This window comes from Colossoma macropomum, unplaced genomic scaffold, assembly GCF_904425465.1.
Source record: "Colossoma macropomum unplaced genomic scaffold, Colossoma_macropomum, whole genome shotgun sequence".
Classification (NCBI taxonomy): Eukaryota; Metazoa; Chordata; class Actinopteri; order Characiformes; family Serrasalmidae; genus Colossoma; species Colossoma macropomum.
In genome coordinates, this window is record NW_023494803.1 from 31,574,221 (window position 1) to 31,594,735 (window position 20,515).

Here is a 20,515-nt window from a genome sequence, read left to right on the forward strand (position 1 = left end):
TAAACATCTGCAACATACACACTTCACAAAATTGGCTTTCAGCCTCATCAATGCAAAGTAAATATGAGGGATTCTATTAACGAAAGGCCAAAAAATCATATTGTTGTTTATAAATCTTAAATCTTATCACCTTTCCATTTAAGATAATATTATATGTTTGCACACAGTTCCATTTGCCAGCACTTTCAAACTGCTTTTAAATCACATCATCAAAATACACAGTTTACAAAATTGGATTTCAGTCTCATCAGCATTCATAAACATATCTCATTGTCTTGGTTGAGCTGAGCAGTTCACTCCTTCCACTGGCTTTGCTGGTACTCTTCAGGTGGACTTTACTGGAGGTGTTTCTGCTCAGGGCCGATCCTTTCCTTCCTCTGTCCACACTCCCCTTCGTCAGCTCTGAGCCAGAGTCTGTCAGTCGCAGTGCTCGCCGCTCCATGTCCGCCTTCTCCAGGATGAACTCCTGCAGAAATTGTTACAAGCAGGTTTAACTTTCAGTTCTGCCGTAATAAACAAAATCTTCATTCTATTCTTTGGGATACAAGTAATTAGAAAATAATATTACCTTCATCATATCCATCATAGTCAGCAGGCTCATATCTTCTAATGGTCCATAGTGTTGCAAGTGGCATTGCTGTCCAAGGTTTTTCACGGCTATCAAAAGACTCCCAATCTCTTCGACCTGACCACACAAAAATACATAAACATCAATACTATTATAGCGCAGAAGGACTCTGAATTTGTGCGATTGAAGGTCAGAAATCAGACCTGGTCACGGGACTGGCCCTGGTGTATGTGCAGGGTCATCTCCAGTTGTTTATTCTTCTCTTTGATTTGATCCCACTGGGTCTGCAGCTCTGACAGCTCCTTATTTGTCATCTGTCTCAGCAAAAAAGTACAGACAGTTTGATCTTGTCTAAGGTGTTACTTTCATGTGGTATACTGTACTAAAGGAAGCAACAGGCAAAGCATGCTGGCTGGTGATATATTAGCACTCTATTTGTTGAGCCTGTGACTTCACATAACACATATAACTGACTCTAAAGCATGATTAAATATCAATTCCTTATTTTTCCAACTCAATTCCTTATTTTTCCAATTTCAGAGTGCAACTGTGATATGTGTGTTTCCACATACCAGTTTGTTTGTGGTGTGCTCCTGTTTAAGTGAGTCTAGGCTGCGTTGGCTCTGGTCCAGTTCCTCTGCTAGGCTGGCCAGTCGCTGCAGCAGGTCCTGCTGAGTGATGGACAGAGTCTCGTGGCGTCTGATGATGGGCATTGCCAAAGAGTCTGCTCCATATTCTAGATAATCTGCACATAAGAACAACCAGTCCAAACCCCATCATTGACAGAAGGGAAGCTACATCAGGTTTAATGAGATATACAAATCACATCAAGATTAGTAATTTATAAGTTTCTAATGTGAAACAGACTTATATAGATTAATTACTTAGTCCAATTTGAAAGACAGAATAAAGTTATCTCTTACTGTCTGGGAGTAAATCCAGAATCTTCATCAGATAGACTTCATAAATCTTATATTTATCAACCCTTTCTTTGAGACGTTGATGCCTGTGGATAAATAAGCAAAAGAAAAAAAAATTGCAGATTCTACTTGAAACCCACGAGTTATGGACATTTTCAGTCTTGTCACAAATCGCTTACCTCATCTGAAGGTGCTCAAGTTGCGCAGATAGCTCTGATTTCTCTTCCTCCTTCAACTCATTCTGTTTTCTCTCTACCTGGTATTTCTTTAACGCACGGCGTCGCTTCACCTCATTTTCCTCCACAAACTTCTCAAATTTTTCTGCCCTCTCTTTTGTCTGAGGGAAAATTGAGGTTATACACCAAATAAAATTGCAATTTATATTTTCTGTGCGATCTAAGTGTTGATTTCTATTGTGTGTCTGATTAATACTGTTTCAAGATGTTTGTTGCAGTAGAACCTTGATAAGCATCAGGCAAAATTCACTGAAAATTCACTGGTTCAGAGTTACATCATGTGACACTAAAATGTCAACAGATGAACCAAACAATAGGAGCATTGAAATATGAGGAGGAAAACATGCTTTCTTAATCTTGAGGTCCACCTACTTCTTGCTGTTTGTGCAAAAGTTCTGCCCTTTTCTGCTCCAGGGCCTGCATGCGACCTTTGAACTCCAGTCGTTTCTGCATTAACTGCCTGTTCACTTCATCCACCTGCACCTGCTTCTTCAGCACTAGAGTTCTCTGAAGAGTGTTGACACCTGTGTCCAGTATTCTGCCGGAGGACTGCAGATTGATTTACAGCAGCACACAAAGTTAGTGCACATGGAAACTCTTTCATTAAAGGTGCAGCGTGTAAGATTTAGTGGCATCAAGCAGTGAGGTTGCAGATTGCAACCAACTGAATACCCCTCCCTTCCAAGCGTGTAGTAGAACCTATGGTGGCCATCAGGTTTTCTGTCATCGCCTGTCCCAATTTTGTTTTGCTTCTCCATGTTTTCACTTCTTTGTTGACAAGGATTCACCTGACCTTGTTTTTTCTTGTGTTGAATAATAAGTATGATTCTCCATTTGTCAAAATTTGAGTCCTCGAACTTCTCACAACACAAAATGGTTAGCCAGCACTGGCAGCAACCACTAATTCTTCTTTCTATGTCTTCCAACCGGTGCTATAGCACCACCAAATTCAAGCTGCTGCTTCAACATAAAAACACAACAGGCACTTTCTAGAGCCACTGTATGGTTTGTCCATTCTGGGCTACCGTAGAAACATGGCGGCGCGACATGACGGCCTCTGTTAGAAGATATGAAAGATATGAAGCTAACAAAAACACAATGATTTGAGTTACAGATAATTATACACTAACGAAACATGGAATGGTTTGTATACTATATTGCATTTCTGCGAATAGCTCCCCCTAAATCTTACACACTGTACCTTTAATGTACAGATCATAAATATGCAGTGTAAAGAAATCATTAACTTGAAACTGTCATCCAGATATTGGAACTTTCAAGTGAGAAGGAAAAGTGCATAAAGGTCAACAAAGTCATTATAGTCAGATTATTTATATGATTATGAAGCAGCTTTGTTTAATGTAAACTTACATACCTCAGTAATGACAGGAATGTGATTGACATTCTCAACATGTTCTGTGTTCTGAAAACTACAGGAGTTAAAAAGAAAGAAGCATTTATGCAAATGAGCCACACGCATTCCTGTGGTTGTTAAAAGGCAGGTCTGGCCTGCAGCTAGCAATGTTATGTGGTACTGGGTGTACTGTTTGAACTATAGACCAGCACAAAATATTTTGTCAGCAGTTGTGTTAAAAAGGTTGTTAAACTTTTATAATGTTAAATGTTCCAATAAATTCAAAATGGAACGTTAACATATTAACAGAAGACACATTTTCAGGCACTACTTATTTGATTCGACACACCACTGTATGGAATATGCGTTCTGTGAATCGCTACATCCGTAGTTTTCATCTATATGTCATCTATGTTTCATATATGCATATGAAATCGTACCTGATGTCCTCTGATTGCGTTACAAAAATATTTTTCAACCTATTTTCCACTTTCAGCTGCAAACGGGGGTCATCCTTATTCAAAAAAGGGAGAGATAATGTAGCCATTTCTGGGGAGGCCGCCAGCCTGTGTTCAGTCAGAATGTTAAATCAGAGGAGAGAAAAGTCCGCGCTGTTGAAGTCCTCTTGTAGATTTGTTACATTTGTCCCCTGCACTCGAACAAGAGCTCTCCGGTCAGCTCTTTCCGGGTTGTGTGTTGCACGTTACCGGGACACCGAGGCACACACACGCAGGCACGCGCTCTGATCAGCTCTTTGCTGTCATGGCAACTGTCCGGCAGGCGTTCTCTTCAGGTTAATGTGAATTTTCACTAAGTGGCCTGCGGGGGGAGACGGTGGGTTGATCTACACAGAGGACCACCGTTGACCAGCACGGGTCCCTTATAGTTTTTTTACCAGACCACCATTAACCAGCACAGGTACTGTCCCTTATAGATTCTCAAAGGGCCACTGTTACCCAGTGCTGTATAATACTTCTATGACAATCAATAATATTTTCATCTCCTATAATATTCCTGTTTTGCTGTCTTATGATGATCTATAATACTTGTGTATCCTGCTGTATACTATAACAATTACCTGAATTATCTTACAGGAATCCTGAAATTCCTCTAGAATTACTATAGATCTTTTTCATAAGGAGCGGTCCACCTGCTCTCACAGTTTGGTGTTTTCCTGCTCTAACATGCCTAGTACAGCAGTTATGAAATCATAAGATTTTAAGCATGGCCAAGTTTATAATCAACAATCATGAAAAAGGCATTTCAGAAACCACAACACTTCTACTGAACATATATAATAGTAAGCAATTAAGTTTAGCCTCCTCAAACACAGTTATACAGTAATGTGCACGGCTGGGGGTTCAGAGGCAAATGAAGCTAAACAATGTTAAGCATGTCCTTAAAAGGCATTTGTAGCTCAGTCAGGGCAGCTTGGCCTTGTCAGCTCAGTCAGGCAGTGAAACGGGTTTCAGATCCCCATCCACACGCACAGGGTGAGTACAGAATTTCCTAAAACTCCTCTTTCTTCTGCAAAGTATTAAACTTCTGGCTTTAAATGCTAACAGTGTAAATGTGTACAGTTGCATCCTCATATCTACCAACTCCTGGGCTGACTGTGCTCTGTCTTTTAAAACACTAGAGGTGACAATGGAAAAAATGTAAAACAAGGCATTTGTAAGGCTCATGTGCCATCTGTACTTTGTTTACCCTCACCACATCTGTACTACTGTACACTAAAAAAGGGTGATGCATTGAATTTACTTGTGTAAAGTATGTATTCCCATCAAACATAATAATTGTGTTGTGTGCAAATTGAGTTGATATACTTTATTCATGTGAAAATGATGTACACATTTGTGTGAAGTAAATTCAGTGTATCACTTTTTTTAGTGCATATGAACAAGCTGTACTGGACTTTATAAGTGCTATAACAGATATGACATTTGCTTGAGGCTGCTCAAATAGTATCATGGTCATTTGGGATTAGCTTGAGTTTGATAAAGAGTTTGATAAAGAAATAAATTCTGTGATATAAACATTTTGTGTGTTTTAGCAGGTGACATCTTGTAGAACTCTTGTTGCATTTTAACATATTCCTGTCATGTGCCCTAATTCATGATTGTATTCATTCAGATCAAAGTTGTTTGGACTGCCACACAGACACAAGGACCACCACTGCAGCATTTCTCAACAGCCTTGCAGCTTCCCCACTAGATCAGCTCAGAGTTGCTCCTTATGGCAAGGTAAGATTTTTTTTTCCTTGATATCATGGAAAAAGTGCGTGCTTAATGTTGTATGTAAATAAGCTTGACGCTTTAAAAGGCACCATTCACTCATCAGTCCATGCAAACCAAGCTGCAAAAAAAGTCCATTGCTTATGTGATGTCACGAAAAACATATAGTCATCTATTCAGCATACAGCAGTTTAGCCACGCCCATTCACGTTGACGTTGTAGACGTAAAGCAGGGCAGCCAATCAGGACAGGCGTCACTTGTCGTATATCAGACTTAAAGGCATAGTAACAAACACAAGCCAGGGCCAGGTTTCTTAATCGTTTCGTAGTATTAAGATCATCTTAACTGCTACAGAGAGTGTTTAATGTGATTCTGCTCTACCATTTAACACTGATCTTTGTGCTAAGAGGCTTCCGGGAAGCCCAGCCCTGTTTAATTCTAGGTGATAAAGATAGGTTAGAAAAAGGCCACATAAACATGAATTATGTTTTTGGTACATAAACCCACACACACGTCATAAGCGGACCTCAGGGGAAGAAGATAAAATACAAGAAAAGAGTATATATGGGCCCTTTAATTCTGAAGTTACAACCCAGTTTCCCAGCCCTGCCAATCAACATGTCTGTACACACAGTAAAAATAATATGTTTTATCATGTACTGTGTACAGGTTTTAAAAACTAATTCAACTTCGGAGGTCTGTATACACAGAGGCCATGCTGCTTCATGGCGTTTACTCTAGCTTCAGGAGAGGGGTCTAATTATGGGAGGCTAAGGATAGCTGGGAATCTGTTATCAGTCCAATCTGAGTCTGTCCGGCCTACTTCCAAAAATGACATTAAAAAAAAAAACAGAAGGAAAGAAAAAAAAGGGGGGGGGAAGAGGAGGAAAGAATATGAAAAACCATTTGACCTATGAGTTAATTGCAGCGGCAAATAGATTCATTTCATTTTCGTTTCTTTGGGAGGATGCCAAGTGCTTGTGTGGGTCAAATGTACTTCAGGTTTAGTGCACGGTTTTGTTTTGGTTTTTTTGTGCCTCTTTCTCTGGAAGTCTCCATGTAGGAAACATGCCACTTATGCCATTCAGCCTATCTGAAACCTTTAGCATTCTGGCCAAGGCGATTAAATTCCCGTGTAGCCTGGGCTAACAGAGACAAAACACAAACAGCACGCCCACTGCATGATGTCATTTCGATAGCCGAACGTTAAAAGCTGCCGCTAGCAACACAAAAGCGTCAAACCTGTCGAGTGGTTGGTCATACATGGTAATCCTCAACGGCCTTCTCTGCTGCCTAAAATTACCACAGAGAACAGCTGAGCCCTTGATGACTGCTCGCTCTCCCCCTCTCTCGCGCGCTCTCTCTCTCCCTTTCTCTCTCTCTCACGCGCACTCTGTCGCTTGCGTTATAGTAACAGCCTCATTTCACAATGACACGTTTTAGTTACGCGGAGTATTTTTCGTTGTTTCATGCAAGCGGAATGAAGAGCAGCTCGGCGCTGGCTGTGCTCAGCCAGTGTTTTGACAGTGGAGGGCGACGAGGGAACCTCGGCGACGTCACCTCAATCCCCCCAGAGTGAGTGTGCCTTTGTTATGCTGTTGTTTCAGAGCAGAAGTGGGTAGAACAGCCTAAAACCACAATGCATTAAGACGATTCTTCCTGCAGTCAAATAATAATATATAAGATATAAAAGTTAAGTATTCAGTGCAGCGTGTCAGCACAGGAGGTGAATTTTATGTGCAATTCTAATCTATTTTTATTACTGTCCACCTCTGCTTAATTCTTATTCTTATATTTGCATTATGCAAACAATTTCAGTTAGTCTTATGAGGCAAATGCAAAAACAGAGCATTTACTTCATTGAAACCACCCTGTCTCAGAGCATAACAGAGGATTAAGTAAGATGCCAGTAGCTCAACATTCATTATCAACAAGGTTATATCCTCCTTGAGCCATGTAGGTCAACCTCACACCTACATTTGCGATAAATTTAGTCATGTGTCATTTTCAGGATGTGCACAACAATGCAATTAGGCCTACGCGTTGTCTGTTTCACAGGGATGTAGAGCCCATGATGCTGGCTATTAGAAAAGGTGATGTGCAGACCGTGTCTGAACTAGCCGCATCTACATCATGCATCCAAACACAGATGGAGGACTGGACAGCTCTGCATGAAGCAGCATACTGGGGACAAGCCGGCTGTGTTAAAGCTCTACTTAAAGGTGAGCATACTTATGCAACATGTATAGAAGCCTAAAGTCTTTCTCTTCCTTGAGTATCAGACCCAGTTAACTTAGGGAAGCTGGGGACTCGGAGCCACAGGATGTTTTGCTCTAATCGTTTCTACGGAATTCTAGATGGGAGGATAAACTTGCTGTACGAGTTTAGCCGCTGTTATGATTTAGCCCAGCTATGATTTGGCACGTGTCATGCAAGGTAGATAAGTGCAAACTAAGCATAGTGTATGTGCATTTTTTTCCTTCGCCCAGCGAAACCCACTTCAGTAGATAAGCGCACGCTCCAGGAGCAGACCGCTCTTCTAATTGCGACTGATGGAAAACACCTGGACTGTGTGAAGTGTCTTCTGGAGGCAGGAGCAGACCCAGATATCAGCAATAAAAACAAAGAGACACCACTATATAAAGGTACCATATACACGTTTATCTTATCTCTTGTGCTGCATATGCATGAGAGAGTGAATATATATATATGTAAGCATTTCTAAATGAAGGAGTATTTAGGGTGTGTATGTTTAATACTCTGCACCCTGTATCTCCAGCTTGTGAACAGGAGAGCATTGACATAGTGAGAGTGATCCTAGCGTTTGGAGGTGCAGTGAACCAGCGTTGTCATCGGGGGTGGACAGCTCTCCATGAAGCAGTGAGGCGTGGAAACACAGAGCTGTGTGAGACCCTCCTTCAAGCTGGAGCTGCCATCGATCCCCCCAGCACCTATGGTATCACTCCACTCATAGAGGCTGCTCGGCATGGGAGGACAAAGGTTGTGGACTACCTTACCCAAAAAGGTACACTGAAGATATTCATGCCATTTCGTGATCATTAGCAGGCTGGCGGGCATCTCAGCGGGGGAGGAGGAAAACTGTGATATTCGTCAGCAGTTGTGTAGGGTTGGTAGCAGTAAGCCGGCAATCTGCAGGCAGTGTTTATCTTCAAAGTTTCATCATCTGATGTGGGTGACTGATAAAATGCCACTATAAGATTCCAAGCATTTTCTATAAATGCAGCACATACAGTCATATGCAAAAGTTTGAACATCCCTAATCAAATTAGATTTTCTTGAATATCTAAGTGAATATAGGTTAACATCCTCTACAGGAAGCAAACGTAAATATGGCAATGTTCTTCTAGTTTCAAAATGTCATAACAGTTACATAACAATAACAGTTTAACATGTTAAAAAAGGAAAAAATATATATAAAATACAACTTTACGATTGCATAGGCCACAGTTTTATTTTTTGCAATATGCTAAATTCATCAAATAAACCATACATCCTTTGAAATAAAGGTATGAAATTGTCACTGGGGCAGTACCCCTCTTGTCACTGAGGTGGTACCCTCAAGGGTACATCTCAGTACCTTTAGCTAGGGAATATAATTGTCCCATAATCGACTGAAATTATATTTTCTAAGTTGAATTCACTCCACACACCCCGTCTCGTCCCCAGGCTTTTTATTTTAATGTTCTTTTTTAAGTCATTAGGTTATGAAAAGCTATAAAAAGGTGCTTTTCACTCAGGAAAAACTTATTTAAGGTACACAATTGGACCTTAAAAACACTGTTGTACCGTGAAGGTACATTGACATTGTTTGTACCTTGATGAATTAAAAATGTACCTGCACATAACCGTTATTTCTAACAGTGTAACCATGCATTAAAATGTGCAGAAGTGTGTTCTCTCTAGAGGATATGTACTTATTATGAATCAACAAAACATGTCATTTGGCCATGGTGTCCAAATACGACTGTATAGCAGTGAATCAGAAACTGACAGATGAAAGCAGCTGTATCCATATCTGACATTTTAAATTTCCTTTAGTCCAAATGTTCTGAGCTTGCCAGAGCACAAATCTGAAGAAAACACTTGAAACTGATCAAACCACCTTTGAATTTTTAATGTAGTTTAATGTAAAAAGTTTTTTTCAAAGTCATTTTGAACTACTTAAATTAGTGCGTTTGCCAGGAAATCTTCACACAGTGTAAAGGACAGCAGACATTTTAAAATTCTTTAAAAAATGAAAAATGATAGAGATAGACGCTTTTGCTGCAACAGCTACAATAAAGGTATTTGTATTAACATGTTTTGAAACTGATTAAGTCTATCAGATTGCCATGCCCTGCCTATCTTCTCTTTGGCTGTGTGTAAGAATATGCCATCTGGCAATGGGTGTGTTAGCTGTTGTAGTCTGATAAGACATAACTAATGGAAGAAGGGTCGTGATAGCATGCCTTAACTGACACAGTGTAGCTAATAATAAGTGAGAGAGCCAACGGGACATATAAAGCCATTTCCATTTGTGTCACAAACACCGTAGCAACATGCAAATGCCTCTTTGTCATTGATAAGTGTTCCTCTAAATAGAGATGAATGTCAACACCCTGGCAACACCAACTCTTTTTTTATCTGTATAGGTGCGAATGTAAACCTACAGTCATGTGAGGGAACAACAGCTCTGAGTGAAGCCAGTAAACAAGGCCATCTAGCTACAGTAGAGCTTCTGCTCAGACACCATGCAGATGCTAACAAAGCCTCCAACACTGGGCTTCTGCCTCTGCACATTGCTGCCCAGCATGGACATAAAGAGTAAGTATAATAGTGTACAACCTAGGAATCATTACAGAAGCTGCCAATATAATGCAATTTTAGTAATAATGTGCCTTACTGGGTTTTCTCAGAGAAGTACCCCTCAGGCTGCTGGACAGCTGTAGTAGAGCCCATTATTGTCTCTGACAGCTGTATGTCGACAATGTGACATAAATCAACAGTAGCAGTCAGGGGAGACATGAGGGTTGAGGATAAAGGGGGCCAAGGGGTCAACAAAGTACATTATATTGACAGTGCCTGCTGTGTGACAGGTGATGCAAATAAAGCATTTGCCTATGGCAACTGCCAATAGCCATCCTTTTTTGTGAACTGCACTAAGGAGCTTGCCTTTCCTTTTTTTCTGATAGTAAATATAAACATACACCGATCAGTTTTGTTTCTACGCTCATTGTCCATTTTAAAAACTCCAGCAGCACTGCTGTGTCTGATCCACTCGTACCAGCACAACACACACTAACACACCACCACCATGTCAGTGTTACTGCAGTGCTGAGAATGATCCACCACCCAAATAGTAATTATACAATTATACCATTATATATTTAATTACAAGCTAGTTATACAATGAATAACATTTACATTCAATTTACATTGTGTATCGACATGTTTGAGTCTGCATTTCTGACATTTTTATTAAAATAAATTAAATACGACATATCAACAAAATTATATATTAAGTATTAATATTAAAAAAAGTTATATTGACAGATACAAACACAGTGCCAATTGAACATAAAGAATTCACACTTTTGGCAAAAATTTCAACAGTTTGAATGAGATACAAGGAAAAATATTAATCTTGTTATACCATGATTTTGTTATCACTGCCTATAACTGAAAGGGTTCTAGGGGCTAAAATCTGGCCTTTAACTGAATCTCTTTGTCAACACGCAACATAACTGCATGGAGATTTATCCTATGGAAGAAATCAGATTGAGTTAATCCTAACTTTGTTATCTTGTTATTTACAGGATTGTCTCCTTGTTGCTGCCTGTCACAAGTCGAGCTAAGATACGGCAAAGTGGGATCACACCTCTCCATCTGGCAGCTGAGTTCAACCATGAAAATGTTGTGTCTTTCTTGATCAGTTCTGGCTCTGACGTAAACACAAGACTGTCCGACCAACGATCATCCTTATTCCATGACCATCGTACTACAGCTCTTTACTGTGCAGTGGCAGCCGGTAATGCATGTATCGTGGACACTTTGCTCAAGGCTGGTGCAAACCCCAACCTGGACCCTCTCAGCCCACTGATGGTTGCAGTGCGCCAGGGTTGTTTCAGGACTATTTCCACACTGGTGGAACATGGGGCAGATGTTAATGCTCGCATACCAGCCCATCCAACAGATTTTCCAGGAGTGCTGTTGTGTACGCATCATTTGGGAATTTTACATTATCTATTGGACAATGGTTGTCAGGCACAGGATTGTTTCAGGTGTTACCATAAAGAAACCAGGCAGCCTTACATCATCAATCAGAGCAGAAGGGAAGACACAGGGCAAAGGCTTCACACAGTGATGGCAAACACAATTCCATCACGAACAACCTGCTCAGAATCAACCACCAGAAATCTACAGGTATGAACAAATCAGATAAAACAATTATGCACTAATGCTGTTAAGATTGTAGTTTTATGTATACCTATAAAGAGAATTTAGGCCATTTCAGTCACAGCATTCAACTAAAAAGGATGTAAACTCACATAAACCGTACAAAATGGATATAGAGTGAGTATGACACAAAATCTTTAGATTCATTTGAAGAGATGTTAATAACATTTTATAGTATTACATTTAGATGACTTAAACATTTTACTTTTCTCTATAATGATTCATATGTTAAAATGTTGTCAAAGCCAATGTTGCAGCATATGTTTGATATTGTGTAGTTTCTTGTAGATTTTGTAAGGCATTTAACCACTTCAACCAGGACTGCCTAAAGCGTGGCCTGTGGGTCAAAACTGGTTTCTGAGGACATTTGATTTGGCCCGCCACAAAATTGCCCTAACAAAAAAGAACAGATTTTTATAGTATATATAACTTATATTCTTATTTTCCCTTTATAATTGCATTTTTGAAGTATTTAGTAAGTACATATAGTTACATGTTATAAAATGCATTTTAAAAAACTTTATTCATATATTGTTTTGTCCTTTGGCTTTTGGGCCACCCCAAATGATAGGCCTCATTCACCAATATCTTCTTAATTTTTTTCTAAATTTGTTTTTGAGAAAGGTCCTAAGAAAAGATCTATGTCAGATTTGTGACTTCGTTTTAAACTGCAGAACTGTTCACACCTTTGTGCTCTTGAGTGTGTATATAGATTCTGCTCTTACACAAGAACAAATCCCAAAAAAGAAAACATGGGTGAATGTCAGAATCTTGGTGAAAACTGTGAAAGTGCAACTGCATAAGGTAAAAGAGGCCCATTGCTCTTTGGCCCCCAAACAAAAAGGTTGGGTACCCCTGCCTTACACATTAAGGACCTGTTAGCAGGACTTATCTTCCTCACATTCGTAACTATGTATATTACATATTAGTTTTGTAGTAATTACTGAATAATTCATAGTAATTACCTGGTAGTAAGCCTTATGATAAATAAATGAATTATAATCCTTTTTAAGGGTTTAAATGAATTGTTCTTAATGATGAGTTTAAGGGGTTAAATAAATTGTTCTTAATGATGATGGTGCACCATGATCTGGTAAAACGTTGCAAAAAATGCATTTTGTTGCAAATATCTGATCTTCTCAAATGCTTTAGTTTACTTACAAAGTGTACTATAACATGTAACTGTTATTTTTATTCATTCTTTTAATAACACTCAAATGGTCAGTGGTATTCTGTAAAATTGCTGCTCTAAACCATTACCTAGATTGAAACAAGCATGACTTACAAGATGAACTAGTCAAAAACCTTGATTTAGCAGTATAACTGAACATTAATTGCATGTTTTGGTGAATGAAGGCAATATTTCAGCACATTTTCAATAACGTTTTATCGTTTTAATGCTTCTGACATAGCTCTGAATGCTTGTGCCTCTCTTGTCCCAACCTCAGTTTTGTGAATGGATCTCCTCTGCCTCTGTGTGTCATATGGCAGCACCCCTGATCAGCCTGCTTCTGGACTATGTAGGGAATGTCCACCTGTGCTGCAGAGTGACTGAACAGTTAAACAGCAAAGAAGAGTGGATTGGAATTAAGGAAAAAGCATGTAAGTAAATGGTGTCTGATCTCTAAAATTCTGATTTGTGCATGCTCTCAAGGACATTCCTTTTAATCTCATAAAGAGATGATGTCCCCTACCTCTCTGTGAGGCTCATCTAACATAGCATGGTCAATCTACCATTGACTTACAGTCATTGTGCTTTGACCGTTGACCACTGTGCTTTGACCTCCACAGTGTCTCCTCGTCCACTGATGCACCTTTGCAGGCTGAAGATTCGTGAGCAGGTTGGTGCCCACAGACTGTCGTCCCTAAATACTCTTCCACTACCAGGCAGACTACTCCACTATCTGCACTGTTCACAGACCAGCACTAGAGAATACCCAGACCTCACGCTTGGGTCAGCTCAAACGCAACGTGCAGGACCACAAAGATACTTATGATGCCTTTCTCAGGTGTGGCAGTTTCTACACCAGTAAGACTTTGGTAAAAATGAGGCAATGGGAAGAGTTAGAAATGCTGGAACAGGTGTGCATTAGGGAACATCTATAAATGCTGCTTGTGATACTGCAGGTTATATTCCAATGGTGCTTTCTGGTAAATGTGTACACATTTGCATTATTATTTGAAGGTGGGGATTCTTGGCATTCCTTTGTAAGGTAGAAAGTGATTCGGCGGTCAAACAATCAGTAAGTCCAAACTCTAGGTGCTTCTAATTTATATGGAACAGTAGTAATAAGTAAACAGTTGCAATTACCCAGTGTCCTTAGTAGTCTATAATTTGCAAGTAAAGATGTATACAGAAGTATAAATAGCAAGTAAAATTGCCAAACGCTGTCTATAAGAAATGCACTAATTACACTGGGGAACACAGCTACTGAGTGGACTTCAAATGTGTTTTGACTGAGAATTGAAGAAGAAAATGTATTACTTGAAGGTCTCTTCGTTGTAGATGATATAGTATTGTTTTATTGAGTGTGTTTGTGTTCAATGTGACATAAAATGTGGCCAAAATGAGTGTTAGAATTGATCAGTTATACAAAACATGAGTAATGTGGGCAGGAAAATGTGCAGAAAAGTGTTTGTTAAATGTGTTGTTGTTTGTTTGCTTGCCTTTTTTGTCTACAGAAAGGATGAATATTACTGCATTGATTGAATCTGGCTTTATGCTTTAAATTTAACACAAAATGCATGAGAGTGATAAACAAAGGCTTACTGTAGTGGTTTAAATATGCACAGTATCATGTATCAGTACAATGGATGCCACAGAGAACAAGAGTGTGGAATTAAACAGCGATTCTTTAAGTGTTTTGCTGAATGTAAATCATTTGAGGTAGCACATTCTAATCATTGTGAATAAATCAATGCTTACAAATAATCCAAACTCTTAACAAGACCTGACCTGTATTGAGAAATGTAACACACATACATTCCCTGAATATGATACAAACGCATTCTGTACTCTTAAATGACTACAGCATGATGTATTAGTTTAAGTCAGTGCTATCATCAATGAGGTTAATATTAGGCATGAATTACAGCTTCTAAAACAGTCTCAGGGTAAAGCAATGACGTGAACACCTTTCCCTAGGTAACATAAGCTACTAGCTTGATTTGAGTTTGCTACATTTATTTATTTGTCATTATTTGTCATTTAAGTGCTTCATCAGAAATGGGCAGGCCTAAGGCCTATTTGTGAAAAATTAGACATTTAACCCAATGCGGGAATACAAACTTAAAGGGAAATTCTACACATTTTTACAAAATTATGCATAATTAAATGTGTAAAGAAATTTAAAGTGTAATGAAAGTCAGTTGAAATGGTTTGATGTGAAATTTTGGAGAAACTTACATAGTCAGAATTGTTTATAGTGGTGTCGATAGGAACCAGATGTCTTTAGTATTCAGGTACATCACAGAAAGCTATTAAACGGTTCTGGTTATGTGACCTGATGTCTGAGACACTGTTTTATTATAGTGTTTAGATAAAGATTTGGCCTAAAATTAAAAAAGCAAAATGGTGCCCAAATAAAACTTTTTTTGGATTTCCCTCTGTTATGCCATTATCAATATCACATATAAAACGATTTAATAGTCATTTTGGATAACAAATTGGTAAGTTTCTCTACAGTGTACCATTTCACATAAAACCACCCCGAATGACCTTTTTTACATCTCAACAATTGAATAGAGCAGATTTTTTTACATCTGTGAAATCCTCCTTTAACTCTCTGGATATCCGTTTAAAATATTTACCCATCATCTCAGCTAATAACAGTTCAGTTTACACTCAAACAGTCGCGCTGAGACCTAAATGAAGCCGAACACACTGAAAATGGAGGCTGAAACCGGTTTGGTGGGAATCGGCTTGACCACCACGTGTGCTGTGTTGTTTTTAAGACCGTCCGGTATTTTTTGCATCTCCAAGTCAGTTCCGTTTACTTTCGCCCTGAGGCCCACGTGGGTGAGAGTGGCCTGGGGCAGCAGGAGGTGTGTGTGCGCGTGTGTATGGAGAGCCTGGCTCCCGCGGTACTGGAAGGGACTGCAGCCGCATGTGAAAAACACACTCAGCGGCTCCAGGTCCGGGGAGCCACGCCGAGCAGACGGCAGCAAGTTAGCCTTTCGTTCGTCGTAAATCCTGGCGCTTTTCTCGCCGTCGGACTCGTACGCGTGAGTTCCCACGTGCGAGTTCCTCTTCCAAGCGTGATGAGAGCACGGCCGCTCGCCGTGAGAGGAGCGGGGCTCTTCCCAGAAAGAGGCCGGGAGCTGCCGCTTGCGCATGGGCACCTGGCCCGTCCGCTGAGGGTCCTCCGGGTCCGGGTCCAAATCCAGACGCTCTGTGCGCGGCTCTCGCTTCCCATTCGCGTGGGAAAGAGATGCAGCGCTCTCCTGCGTGAGCGGGGCAGGTTTGTCCTCGGTAACTTTGGGGACAGAGTCGGTGACTCTGTGCGCATGGCACCGGGGCATCCGGGAGCACTTCTGCGAGAAGCGCTTCAGCTGTTTCTGGAGGTATTTTCTGTGGTCCACGGAGCGTCTACACGGGGCTGATTTGTCCAAGGCTGCCTTAATGTCGCTGGAAGCCAAGTTCACGAAATTTAGTAATGTTTTCACCTCGCTGTCTGAGCTTGCCATCTTTTATTTATGGTTATTATTTTTTTTAAAACAATTTGGTGTCTTTTTAATCCATTCCGCTGAAGCGCTCCAACAAACTTCACTCTGCATGAAGTAAGAAAAACATCCTGTAATTTATCAAGGGAAAAGGAAATTGACAGTTAATGATGATGATGCTCAGGACGTAGCATTTGATTTATCACAGCAAAAGACAAAAGTCCACATCATGAATACTCTATGAAAATCATTATTGAAATTATTCGTTGTCACGCAATAATTAATAAAAACAGTCAGTGATATTGCAACAAGAACCTGCGATTAAAAAACCTCCAATAATACACCAAAATAAAACACTAATAAAACTCACTATTTTTGGTGAAGCGTCTAGCTTTGCCCCTCTTTCTCTCTCTCTGGAACGGTTTAACCACTTGAACGAGCTGAATGAATATAAACTTCGTGTAGTTATGGTGCTTTTCTTTGAGCCAATCAGCGACCTCAGTTCCCCCCACAGCCACCCAATGAGCTGAAGCGTTCCCTGCTATCGAATTCTTTACCCGCGCAAATTGTTGTCATGGCAATCCCTAAGAAAAGAGGCTAATAGATGCTATATTTCTTTGTAGCGACCGTTGTCTCATTTCCCCGCACACTCATTGGATCCCTTCAAGACAAACTTTGCTCTTTTTGTATTTTTCCCCCACTTAAAAAGTATATATATATATATATATATATATATATATATATATATATATATATATATATATATATATATACAGCCCACAAACAGTTAGCTAGTTAGCTACATAGCTTAAACATCAAACGCTTGGTAGGCTGTAGCTAGCTTAAGTCTGTGTCCACTAGCTGGGGAGCTGGCATGCTTCACCGCAACAGGACAATAACAAGCTTTTAGGGTTTCGTTCAGGCTACTTTTAACTGTTCTGATCTAAAGTTCTCTTCTCTACCTAAGAGTGATGTAAGGAAAAGTAGGATTTGGGGGGGTGTCTAAAGAGATGTGCGCATAACCATGGAAAGGGGGCTTGAACGCTCAAGAATCTTGTCTTTCTGTTTGCCCCCTCAATCGAGCACCACAAAAGCTGAATTACTCATTCAAACCTCGCGGGACAAAAGGGAAGGAGCTGGATAGCACTCCTGCATTTGTAGTCAAACATTTAGAGACTTAAATCGAGTCGTCATGAAGGAGAAAGAGTTAGACAAAGCCCATAGAATTGCCATCAGCAAACATTTTCCTGTGTCATATTAGTGGGGTCTCCATGACTCCTTCTGGCCCGGGGACAATAGCACAAGTTTGCACACTCGAATACTGTCACCCTGCCAACGCCGACAAGGGCCAGAAACAGGACAATCCCTGCAGAAAGCACGGGCTCCGCGGGGAAGGTCGCAATAGAAAAGGAAAAAGGGACTTGTGAAATGCTAATTGAGCTCCGTCCCACATTGAGAGGGGGGTAAAGAGAGCAGGCTACCTATCGTCCCGTTGAGCCACCTCCTCCTAGCAGAGCGGTATTAGTTGAGAGGAGCAGTTGTCTGGACAGCACACTGCAAAGCATGCCCAAGCACCTTAGCTTCACATGTTGAGGCCTAAGCACAAAGCCCACGCACAAAGCATCAGTACACATTTAAATGTTTTTAGCACATATAATGGAAATTTGTGTATATGGTGTATTGTAAGTCATCATGGATTATTTCCATTATAGAAAAATACAAAGCTTTTTTAACAACCTGATTATTACACTTGACTTCTCTTTCGGACAAGAAGCAAGGACAAGTTAGTTTCATTGCTGTTTTCTTAGTTGTGTAATTGTAATATAACAGAAAAACTGTGTCTTCAGGCCACAATAACCAACACCGAGACCACTTATTGAGAATTAATAGAGTGCATAATGAAGTATACCCTATACAGGGTGTGTACCCTTTCTGGTGTGCTTCAAGAACACTATGTGTCAAAGCAGATCCTAATATCTAAACTGTAGATGCGACAAGGACATGGTATTTACAGCCAACTGCTGCAGTTGGCCGGAGGTTTTTATTACTTATCTTCGTCCACTGGCCCTACAGCTCAGACTCTTTAATGGCTGCAGGACTCCATTGTCATTCTCTTTTTCAGTTCTCACCACTCCTCTGTCCATCTCGAAAGGCCAATTAAACAATAGCATACCCCTCCCCTGGCCGCCTGCCTCACTCCTGCTCTTTTGAAGTGACAGAAAAAGAGGGAGGAAAGAAGAAAATACGATGGGCTAATAAACCCCCAGTGTCGGCTTCTGTCTCTGACAGCCTGAAGAAGATGGATGGTTGGATTGTTGGACAGATGATTGATTTATCTGCAATTGAAAGACATGGTATGTAAACCTGGATGGGACTAAAATAAATATTATAGTTATGCTTTACATGCCCATGTATGATCATGCTTCACATCAACAATTTCTCAAGAGCAAAAGTAATGGGTGTGTAGGAGTAGGTATGGATACTTATGGTGTATAAGTACACTGAAAAAATTATTTTAAATGATTTGGATTAAGCCTCATGCTTGACTAAATTTCAGCATACCATTAGAAATTCTTTAGTCTTAATCTGGGTTTGGGACAGTGTCATTATGTGTAATATTTCTCTCTATATACTCAGTGACAATTATTCAAAACAGTTGTCTATAAATATATTCACTGAATCAACACCAACACTTTGTAATTCAGATCTAAAGAATTAAACCAGGCCTATTAATGGCTGAAAGTATTCCAGATCTTTGCGCTAGCACCGGCTTAAAAAGGAGCAGGTGCCAGTACAAAAATATTCATAGTACTAAAATATGCATAGCAATAAATTGATAAAAGGAGTGAATGTCTACACCAAGCACAAATACATGTATAATCAGTGGTTTTTGTGAAGTTGTAAACCGTTGTATTCATGCTGCTATTTTTATGTTGGGCAACTGTCTGTCCACCCTAAATGGCCTGCATTATCAGTGATTCCCACTAGAGGGCAGCAGTGATTTACTAAAATAATCCTTTCCTCCTTAACAGTGCACTACAACACACAGAATGCCTGTATAATTGTGTTATCCCATATCAGTAAATTCAGCAAAGCTGCACTCTTGTAGTGTTTTGTAGTGTTATGTTACTTCAGTACAGTTACATCAATACAGCCTTGGATATAACACACATAAATGTATATTTTCTGAACAATTTCTAATTTAGTTTTCTAATTTAATTTATTTCAAAAGATCCTAAGATCTTGTATGATACAAGAACAGCCTCAGAAAGCAAACATCAGCACATATCTCCTCCAGCATATGTAGTTAAAGGCTAATGACATTCTCATGGACCCTGAGCCACAGATGGTACGTGGCAGACCTCAGTATTGCTAAGCACTGCTTTTACCAGGTACGTCCTCTGGGGCGAAATAGGATCAGGCTGATGCAAGACCAGGAGTTCTAAATGTCAGGTCTGCCTTAGTTTATCTGTAATAACATAAAGGACTGGCAGCTCTGTTATTCTCCCTCAAATGGCACTTGTACCCTTGGGCTAGCATTGTGCAGCGAACATGTCTACGTGCCACCACATTCAGGCTTAATCACTCACACCACTAGTTTGTGAACATTTTGTGAGTATGTGTGTACAAAAAATCTAAGACTTTTCAATTCAGATATGATATTGAAACTGTGAAGAATATGGTAGCTATGGCACGCTATCTATTTAAAATCATTCATTATCTGTTATATGCTTGAGATCTGAGAGGAGTTCTTGTAAGAAAATCACTAAAGGCTGAACAATGTTCTGCTGTTTTATCATGCTAATTGTTTCTCTGAATATGCGCTGCAGTTGGAATACTTTGCAGGAATAATTTACAGTACTCTCTATGCTATTTAACTAATGAGACCCAGTTTAGTGAGCTGGAGTGTTGGTTTGAGTTTTCTGAGTTTTAGCTTGTGCCCTAAGCTCTGTCTTTCTAGAAGGTGAAGGGGAGGAGAGCAGAATGACATCTGGTGAGGAGCAGCATGAACCCCCGTGCTGAACAGAAGCCAGCATGCCTCTTAACATGCAAGCTGGTTATGGATGCTGAGTATCCCTGGCAG

At 40.0% G+C, this 20,515-nt stretch overlaps 3 protein-coding genes across 6 annotated transcripts; 1 reads left to right on the top strand and 2 right to left on the bottom strand.

Moving 5' to 3' along the window:
* Positions 1-61: 61 nt before the first annotated feature.
* Positions 62-4,034, bottom strand: si:ch1073-416d2.4 (coiled-coil domain-containing protein 42 homolog). Its single transcript, XM_036593463.1, has 9 exons — positions 3,519-4,034; positions 3,100-3,154; positions 2,097-2,273; positions 1,668-1,825; positions 1,492-1,574; positions 1,141-1,313; positions 772-882; positions 569-685; positions 62-466 (listed from the first exon to the last, which is right to left on the bottom strand). Exons 1-9 carry the CDS (start codon positions 3,623-3,625, stop codon positions 248-250), a joined length of 1,200 nt encoding a protein of 399 aa, XP_036449356.1. The 5' UTR covers positions 3,626-4,034; the 3' UTR covers positions 62-247.
* A 506-nt stretch (positions 4,035-4,540) lies between these two features.
* asb2b (ankyrin repeat and SOCS box containing 2b) lies at positions 4,541-18,666 on the top strand. Of its 4 annotated transcripts, XM_036593468.1 has the most exons (10): positions 4,541-4,571; positions 5,212-5,321; positions 6,790-6,888; positions 7,372-7,535; positions 7,803-7,958; positions 8,093-8,338; positions 9,966-10,137; positions 11,130-11,736; positions 13,218-13,371; positions 13,561-14,591. In XM_036593468.1, the coding sequence occupies exons 2-10, from the start codon at positions 5,314-5,316 to the stop codon at positions 13,764-13,766; spliced, it is 1,812 nt and encodes a 603-aa protein (XP_036449361.1). In that variant the 5' UTR covers positions 4,541-4,571; positions 5,212-5,313; the 3' UTR covers positions 13,767-14,591. The 4 variants fall into 4 exon arrangements, with proteins under 4 accessions (XP_036449361.1, XP_036449362.1, XP_036449363.1 ...); XM_036593469.1 differs by lacking the exons at positions 4,541-4,571; positions 5,212-5,321 and adding an exon at positions 18,554-18,666 and having other exon boundaries at positions 5,388-6,888; positions 13,561-13,610; XM_036593467.1 differs by lacking the exons at positions 4,541-4,571; positions 5,212-5,321 and having other exon boundaries at positions 5,390-6,888.
* On the bottom strand, positions 15,206-16,467 carry LOC118823711 (protein FAM181A-like). Its single transcript, XM_036593471.1, has one exon. It carries the CDS (start codon positions 16,453-16,455, stop codon positions 15,634-15,636), a length of 822 nt encoding a protein of 273 aa, XP_036449364.1. The 5' UTR covers positions 16,456-16,467; the 3' UTR covers positions 15,206-15,633.
* Positions 18,667-20,515: the final 1,849 nt, after the last annotated feature.

Bases quoted from the DNA above. Each gene is read 5' to 3' on its own strand.
- LOC118823711 (XM_036593471.1), bottom strand. From the start codon at position 16,455: ATGGCAAGCTCAGACAGCGAGGTGAAAACATTACTAAATTTCGTGAAC.
- si:ch1073-416d2.4 (XM_036593463.1), bottom strand. From the start codon at position 3,625: ATGGCTACATTATCTCTCCCTTTTTTGAATAAGGATGACCCCCGTTTG. The intron at 883-1,140 runs GTATGTGGAAAC...TTGCTGAGACAG, and splicing joins AGCACACCACAAACAAACTG to ATGACAAATAAGGAGCTGTC. The intron at 686-771 runs GTCTGATTTCTG...TTGTGTGGTCAG, and splicing joins AGGGCCAGTCCCGTGACCAG to GTCGAAGAGATTGGGAGTCT.
- asb2b (XM_036593467.1), top strand. From the start codon at position 6,743: ATGACACGTTTTAGTTACGCGGAGTATTTTTCGTTGTTTCATGCAAGC. The intron at 10,138-11,129 runs GTAAGTATAATA...TGTTATTTACAG, and splicing joins GCCCAGCATGGACATAAAGA to GATTGTCTCCTTGTTGCTGC. The intron at 11,737-13,217 runs GTATGAACAAAT...TCCCAACCTCAG, and splicing joins CAACCACCAGAAATCTACAG to TTTTGTGAATGGATCTCCTC.